Consider the following 7,917-nt stretch of genomic DNA (forward strand, 5'->3'; position numbering starts at 1 on the left):
ATGGATGGATGGATGGGTGGGTGGATAGATGGATGGATGGATGGATGGATGGATGGATGGATGGATGGATAGATAGATGGATGGATGGATGGGTGGATGGATGGATGGATGGATGGATGGATGGATGGATGAATAGTGCTTCCTTTGGCCAATCTCCCTTCTTCCACTTTTTTCTTTTATGTATATGGTGTTTTGCATGTGTTACAGAATGTTTTGAGCTGTCATGTGCGTCCTGGGAATCAAACCTGGGTCCTCTGGAAGACTAACCAGTGCTCTTCATCACCAAGCCATCTCTTCAGTTCCTTCTTCCACCTTCTCTCACACTTACCTGGGGCCACTGGAGTTGCCTGGGTAGCAGGGGAGGCCTCTGGTTTCTCTGCAGGTTGGGACTTAGGTTTAGTGGGTGGTTTCACTTTGGGCCCAGTTCCTGTCTTAGGGTCAGAGCGGGACTGGGGACCATGTTGTACATCCTCCCCTGGACTTGGGGCTGACTCCTTTTCTACGGCATCCCGTGGCAGGGTCCTGTAGGAGGCTGAGAAGCCATCTGCGGTGACGCTGAGGTCCGATACAAACTGGACCAGGAGCTCATTCCCTTCGGAAGAGATGGGGCTGCAGTGGGCAGAGGAGCATTGCTGAGGTCTCAGGTAGACTCAGCACTCTGTTCTGTTCCCGTGCCCAAGCTTAATAAACCAGTCCTCTGACATCAGAGTCTCCCACTGCCCCCAACCCCAAAGCTCTGCAGACTCCAGAAGCTACACTAAACCTTTGCCATCCCCTATACTGGTTTTTTTTTTTTTTGGTTTTTTTTTGTTTGTTTGTTTGTTTTTTTATCAAGACAGGATTTCTCTGTGTAGCCCTGGCTGTCCTGTAACTCACTCTGTAGACCAGGCTGGTCTCGAACTCAGAAATCCACCTGCCTCTGCCTCCCGAGTGCTGGGATTAAAGGCATGTGCCACCATTGCCCGGCTGCCACCTCTATACTTGTCCTGACCAGTAGTTTGGAATCCTAGAGCTCAGATCTTGCCTGGTCAGCTGAGCCTCCTAGCAGTCCTTCACACAGGAATGCAGAGTTAGCCCCAACACTGCCCATTGAAAGAATCACTCACCTAGGGGCCTTGTCTCCACAAAATTTCCCCAGCCTCTTTGAGTCGTCACTCACAGCTCCATTGAACACACTGACAGAGTCATATCGGCAGTACGTGTCAGGCTCCACATCAAACTTCCCAAAGGTTAGCATGATCACCTGGTAGAGGCATTAAGCTGCGTAGCAGGACAAGCCAAAGAGACCGAATAGTGTGCCCTGCACCTTTTTTCAGCATTAGGAATACTTGGAAGTAGCACCAATAGTGAGTCCCCCGTTCCTTCTAATGTTTGCATACTGGTAGCCCGAGGGCCTTACACACACACACACACATGCATACACACACACATACACACACACACGCACACACACACGCACACACACCTATACTCTATAGGGAGCATCCTTTAGAGAACTCCAGCCCAGTAGCACCACACACTTCTGGTTTTGGTCTCCACCAGGGCAAGCTCAGTGATCAGGACACAGATGTTCAATAAGATTTTGCTGGTTGTGTGCCTTAAAGGATGCTGCCTGGGCACCTGGTGGGCACCTGGTGGGCAGCCTAGGCCAGAAGGTCAGTACCTGGTTTGAGGGTGCAATGATGTGCCAGGAACAGCTGATGCCTGGAGGGTAATCCGACTCAGGCCAGTTGGGCGTGGTCAGGGTTCCCTGCGCCTTCTCCATCCGCCCCCCGCAAAACTGGTGCTCTGAGAAGGGGAGAGAGGGACGGGGTGGGGAGCGGTGGAGACCCTCGGTCAGCTAGGGGAGAGCTCTAGACTGAGAGCTCTGGCAGGCAGCTAGGAAGTCTGGGACTCAAGATGAGGGGACACAAAGGGAAACAGTAGAAAGAGCGGTTACCAAACGCCTGGGAATAAGGGACTGGGATACCCAACAGAGAGGAGAATATTGAATGATGGGTCCCTTCTGGCCCCTCCCCGGCCCACCGCCACACCACGCCTCTTCCCCTAGGAGATCCCATCTCTCCATCCCGGCCTAGCAGAAGAATCCTCTTAAGCAGGCTAGAGAGCTCTCACGTTGTGAGGGTGCCCTCCCCTCTGTTGAGGTCTCAGCCTGAAACATTTCCAGAGAGACTTGTGCTGCCGGGAGGGGGTGATGGGACCGCAATCGGGATCCCAGAGCTGGGTATAGGGGGCTCCAGGTGAGGGAATCCTTGTCCCCCAGCTTCAGGATGCCCCCTAACTCCTGTCAGAGGAGCCCGATTGCGGAGGGGGGCGGGCAGTTACTCACCGTCCCAGTAACCCCAGGCCGCCCATTCCACCCGCGGGTCCATGACCCACTTCCGCCTCGCACCTGGGGGAGGCCCTGGAAGAGGGGTAGGTGGGAGCGGGAGGGGGAGAGAAGACCGGGAGGAGGGACTGAAGGGGCGGTTAGTGAGAAGAAAGGGAGTAGTGGTGGCCCTAACTCTTGGGAGTAATGTGGGGAGGTTCAAAGTTAGGGCAGGGGTGGGGACCTGAACCGGGGTGGGGTCAGGAGAGGGGAAAGAGGAGGCGAGGATACTCACCAGTGCCTGAGGTGGCCCGGCCGCTGTACCAGAGCAGGAAACCTCGTCCCCCAGTGCCCTCGTCAGTTGTCATTCTTAAAGTCACTTGGTTGCCAGGTGCGACTACAGGTGCAGGCCTGAAGGTGCCGCAGAAGCGTCCAAGTCGCTGGCCTGAGGTTCCAGATCCAGCAAAGACCTCCAGAGCATCGTAGCGGCAGGAAGGATGGAGCTCCATATCGAAGACTCGGAAGGACAGTGACACAGTCTGGCCCTCAGGCACCTGACAAAAGGGGAATGGGAGTCCCTCAAAATCAGACCCCAAACAACCCTGACCTTGGGCATTGCCCTCTCCCCCAAGTACTTCCTAGACAGAGAAATAGCCATAACTGGAAAGGCCCCCTGGCCAATGCCACACAGAGGGCCTGGGCTCTGCTCCCGCCTTGTGGTCTCTGGAGGAGAATAGGAGCGAATTAGGGGTAGGGTCTCACTCAGCATTTTTTTCCAGAAAAAGCTAAGACTTAAGCTAGGTAAGGCAGCTCACATCTGTAATCCCAGGGTTTATTGCGCTGGTAGGGATTGCCTCAAAGCTCAAGGCCAGCCTAAGCTACCCAGTGAGATCCTGTCTCCAAAAACTTAAGGCTCAGCTCCAGAAGTAGTGGTGTGTGCCTGGGATCCTAGCTATTCCAGAAACAGAGGCAGGAGGATCATAAATGTAAAAACCCAATAATTTACAGAGACCATGTTTCAAAAATAAAAGGGGAAGCAATCTGGGGAGATGGCTCAGTGGGTAAAAGTGCTTACTCAAGATCAAATCCCCCAGAACCCACATAAAAGGCTGCATTGAAGTCTCCACACGTATGCCTTTAACCCTAGTGCCATTGGGAGACAGACAGACAGGAGGATGACTGGGACTTGTTGGCTTTCGGACTAGCTCTAGATTTAGTGGGAGGTTTTGTCTCAAGAAAATAGGGTGGGGAGCAGTACAAGTCTGGAACACCCAGCATCTGCTCTGACCTCTGCACATCTGCATGCATGGATGTGCAAACTCATGCCCAACACACATTAAAAACAACAAACCTAAATGAATAAAAGGCTGAGGCGTACCTCAGTGGTAGTGTTCTGGCCTAGTTGGCCCAAGTCCCAGGGCTCAGTTTCCAGTAGTGGGCTTGAACCAAGAGGAGGAAGGTTGGAATGCTTTAGAACATGTTACTGTTGGGACTGACGCCCTTGTGACCAAAGAGGAGAAGAGGGTTTTCCAGAGGTAATGCCCGGTGGTGGGGACGGTCGGTATCCCTGGGCTGTCAGGGTTTGGCTTGGGAGACTGATGAAGAGCAATGGGGATCAGAGCGGCCTTCTCACCGTGATTGTCCAGATGCACTTCTTGTTTGGAGGGTAGAGGTTGGGGAAACCCTCACTTGCCACGTAACCCGACTCCCCAGTCACGTCCCCTCCGCACAGGAACACAGGTCTGGAGGACAGAGGAGGTGTCAGACTGAACCGCTGCAGAGATGGCTCATGATAATGGGAAACCCAAGCAATAAGGGAAGATGGTGTTGGAGAAGCCCCAGCCTGTGGAGCAGAGACTCCTGTCCAAGGGCCAGGGGAAGTGGGGCTAGGCAACAGAGCCATCTTTCCATCCCCTAGAGGCTCCACCCCCAGCCGGCAGGAATTCCGGGAATCCTTCTCAGTCCCCCTAACCTCCTCTACCCGCCCCCCCTCCTTGTCCTGCCTGGCAGTCAAGGACAGGAGCCTTGCCTAACTACTTCCAGATGTGACAAGCCACGAGGCCACGAGGGGGAGGGGACAAGAGAGATGAGGAGAGCAACAGTGGACATACAGCTAGGAGCTCCCACCTTCACCATGCTCCCTGTTCTGGCTAAGGACCAGTACCTGACTTTCTGCTTGCCGCCCTCCCCCCAATCTCAGTTCCTGAATGTCAGCTAAGAGACAAGGTCAAGGTCTTGGCTTTCTGGGTTCAAGCTCGATGGAGGGGCCTAGGGCAGAAGAACAGTAGTGAAGACGTGGGAACAGTGGAGTTACAGACCAGTGTGGCCTTGCAGCAGACAGGGAGGATATGAATCTGCAGAGGAAAAGGGATTTGCTAGCAGACGTGCTTGCAAGACCCACAGGCACAGCCCTCCCAGGACTCTCAAGCATCCTGAAACTCCCTCTGGAAGCCATCTGAAAGATATGAGACCTACCTCGTGTAGTTGGGGGTCTGGCCTCGAGCAAGAGGCAGCACCCAGGCCAGAAGGAATGGCCCCAGAAGGGAGGTTAGGGCAGCAGGCAGCATTGTGTAGGGGGGAAGTGCTGGAAGCAGCAGCTGAGTTCAGCAGCAGCAGCAACAGCAGCAGCAGCAGCAGCAGGATAATCAGTACCAGATCAAGCAGCCCCGGGTGTGTGGGCGTGGGGACTGGCCAACTGGGCGGGCAGCAGGGGAGGCGGGACAGGGAGACAGCTGGGACAGTGGTTGAGTCCCTACAGGGGCCTCTCTAGGTCTTGGACATATATTAATTGACTAAAGAATGCTGGGAACAACAAGGGGGAGGGAACATCATCTAGACATCTAGTCATGTGCCACTGCCCTCTGTCCTCTGCCTGGGGACCTGGCGTTTGCTGTAGATAGAGTTCTAGGAGCAGACTGGACCCCTCTTCACCTGTTGCTTTCTCAGCATCCAGAGAGGATGTCCTTGAGTCTTTTGGTTATTTGCTGTCCCGCCACACATTTCTGGATGGTTCTTGTTGCTTAAGAAAGTCTTGCCATGAAGCACTAGCTAACTGAGCACTCAATCTTCCTGCCTCAGCTTCCTACGTGCTGGGATTACAGGCCTGCACCCCCTTGCCCAGAGCTTCTGCACGTACTTAGGACTTTCCCTTTAACACTGGACCAGATCAGGCCAAGCAAGGAGAGTTCTGACCCCTGATTTTCTCTTCCAACTATTTTAAGGTACAAAAGGGTTGGGGGGGGGGCATAGAGTGTCCCTGTCCCTGGGCAAAGAGGGGAAGGAACAAAAAGTAAGGAAGGGAAAGGATCGAAGAGACTGGGCTTAGAAGACAGAAAAGAACAGGATTCTGATTCCACGGGACTGAGGGCTAGGGGCAAGGTACCCCCAGAAGTGACTACTGGTCTGATGCAGGTATGACGAGGCACACCATAATCCTAGCTGTTTGGAGATGGAGTCGGCCTGGGCCACACAGTGAGGCTCTGTCACAAACAAGACGAACAGACTCGTGTTAAGGTTCCAGACCCAACAGAGGCTGCAAAGTGGGAAAGTAGGACGGATGGTATGTCTGCTTATTCCACAAGACCAGGCCTGACCTCCACATCACAAAGTGGGGCTTCTGGAATGAGGAGGGGAAGGTGAGCTGGGGTGCTAGCATTTTCACAGGAAAACAGCAGCTTGGGCTCTTTCTGTCTTCCCTCGTCACCAGCCAGGCCTCCCTCGTCCCTTGCCCCTCGCCCCATAAGGCCCCAGGGTTTCAAAACAGGCTTTGCTTTAGCCTTTTATTCTACTGGCCTTCAAATTTCTCGCTCATGATAGTCGGGTTGGGGGCTCCTCCAGGGCAGCCCCCCTGCACATTTATAAAAGAGGTCCCTCCCCTCCCCTCGAATACGCACTACTCCCACAGCCCTCCGCCCCCCACCCAGTGTACACACAGTGTTCTTTGACATTCCGTCTCTTCTCAGCTCTAGCCCAGGGCCTGACTTCCTTCGGGAGGAAAGGCTAGGAAGAGGGGCTCAGCTCTCAGGGGTTGAGGTGCCTGGGCCACCCCCGCCAGCAGCCCTCTGCAACATGTCCAGTGCCTCCCAGAAGAAATCTTTCTGGGCTGCCATCAGGGGCATCCAGCCCACAATCTCCTTCATCTTCTCCATGCGGTCCTGCAACGTGGGGCAACTGTGGATCTGGCTGAGGTACTCCTCACAGGCCTGGGCTGTTCCCCCAGGGTCTTGGGGGGCTCCAGCCCCCTGGCTAGGTTCAGGGCTTCCCCCCACCCTGCTGGCTGGCAGGTCTCGATAGGCAGGACACTGTTCGATGTCGTAGCTGGACAGCATATAGAGACACTCTCTGGTGGAGCAGAGGGAGCAGGCACACAAGGGGACCTTAGAGGAGAGAAGGGGTGGGGCTGAGGGAGGCTTAACACTGCCAGGGGCTTCCAGGAAGCCTACTAAACCTAATGCTATGTTGATCCCTCTCAGACAGGCCCTGGACCAGCTTCAGCGTGCTATGTTCCAGGACCCATGTGAACTTGAATGGAGCCATCCAGGTCAGCTAAGGAGAAAGCGGGGAGCAGTGTGGGACGTGGAAGGGAGACTTCACAGTACAGGGGAATGGAACCAATGGGTCCCTTACAGGGGTGGCAGCTATAAGCTATAAGCTAGACATGGTGACACAGGAAAGCCAGGAAAAGCTAGAGGTTAAGACCAGCCTGGGCTCCACAGTGAGAATCTACTTGCAAAAGGAGCCCAGTGAGACGGCTCAGCCTGTTGCCACACTTGGTGCCCCATACGAAGAGATGAAAGAACTAAATCTCACGGATTGACCCCCTGCCTTCCACTGGCACATTGTGGCATAACTCCCTTTCCCCAATACATTTAAAGACTTTGGAGAGAAGGGAGGTTAAGTTCCATGGGCCACCTGGCTTTAGTGCTCCACCCTCCCTCATACCTTGCCTGACCCTGCTCTGACCTTGATGTGCAGCTTGACAAAGGAGGCGCTCCCCTTGGGCCAGCCAGGAAGACGGCCTCCGGCCCCACAGCCGCACCCCAGCAGCTCCTTGCTGAAATCCGAGGTCTGACTCAGCACCAAGGAATGGTTGAGGCCACACCACAGGGCGATGGGGCGTTGCAGATAATGAACCTGAGGACAGACAGACAACATGGCCAGGGGTTTTAAGGTGGGAATACTAGCAGCCTGGAGGGGGCTAGGGACCCCAGGTTGGAGAAAGGCTGAATGGAAGACTTAGGGCAGAGGAAAAGAACGTCCTGTCCCAGAAGTCCACCCTGCCCTGCAAGTTGGCAGCTATCTGTCCATTCGTGTGCACACAGAGTCTCCCAAAGTCTGACTACAGGGCACTTGGCTCCTCAGGACAAGACCAGCCACCCTCTTCTGGCCTCCCTGGGGACCTGCACACGTTTGCACATACATGTGCATTCTTGCATGTGTACACACCACATACACACATACACACACACACAGAGTAAAAAGAAATCCTTAATTACAAAATACTAGCAAGTAAGAATTAAAAGGATGCCGGGTAGTGGTGGTGCACACCTTTAATCCCAGCACTTGGGAGGCAGAGGCAGGCAGATTTCTGAGTCCGAGGCCAGCCTGGT

At 54.4% G+C, this 7,917-nt stretch overlaps 2 protein-coding genes across 5 annotated transcripts in view; both read right to left on the bottom strand.

Moving 5' to 3' along the window:
• Positions 1–5,948, bottom strand: part of Pcolce (procollagen C-endopeptidase enhancer) — a 7,778-nt gene extending 1,830 nt beyond the window's left edge. Inside the window, exons 1-6 of one of the 3 annotated variants that reach the window (XM_031338382.1) lie at positions 4,784–5,948; positions 3,942–4,050; positions 2,604–2,862; positions 1,664–1,788; positions 1,107–1,243; positions 329–609 (exon numbers count right to left, since the gene is read on the bottom strand). In XM_031338382.1, the coding sequence (XP_031194242.1) occupies positions 329–609; positions 1,107–1,243; positions 1,664–1,788; positions 2,604–2,862; positions 3,942–4,050; positions 4,784–4,875 (1,003 nt within the window). In that variant the 5' untranslated portion in view covers positions 4,876–5,948. Of the gene's footprint in view, positions 1–328; positions 610–1,106; positions 1,244–1,663; positions 1,789–2,603; positions 2,863–3,686; positions 3,852–3,941; positions 4,051–4,472; positions 4,721–4,783 lie in introns of those variants that run through there. The other 2 variants (XM_031338383.1, XM_031338384.1) reach the window with 2 other exon arrangements.
• Positions 5,949–6,073: 125 nt separating this feature from the next.
• The window catches only part of Fbxo24 (F-box protein 24), a 12,111-nt gene continuing 10,267 nt past the window's right edge, over positions 6,074–7,917 (bottom strand). For both annotated transcript variants that reach the window (XM_031338379.1, XM_031338380.1), the window contains exons 9-10: positions 7,271–7,441; positions 6,074–6,684 (exon numbers count right to left, since the gene is read on the bottom strand). In XM_031338379.1, coding sequence (XP_031194239.1) covers positions 6,322–6,684; positions 7,271–7,441 — 534 coding nt within the window. In that variant the 3' untranslated portion in view covers positions 6,074–6,321. The remainder of the gene's footprint in view (positions 6,685–7,270; positions 7,442–7,917) is intronic.

This window comes from Mastomys coucha, unplaced genomic scaffold, assembly GCF_008632895.1.
Source record: "Mastomys coucha isolate ucsf_1 unplaced genomic scaffold, UCSF_Mcou_1 pScaffold22, whole genome shotgun sequence".
In the NCBI taxonomy this organism is placed as follows: domain Eukaryota; kingdom Metazoa; phylum Chordata; class Mammalia; order Rodentia; family Muridae; genus Mastomys; species Mastomys coucha.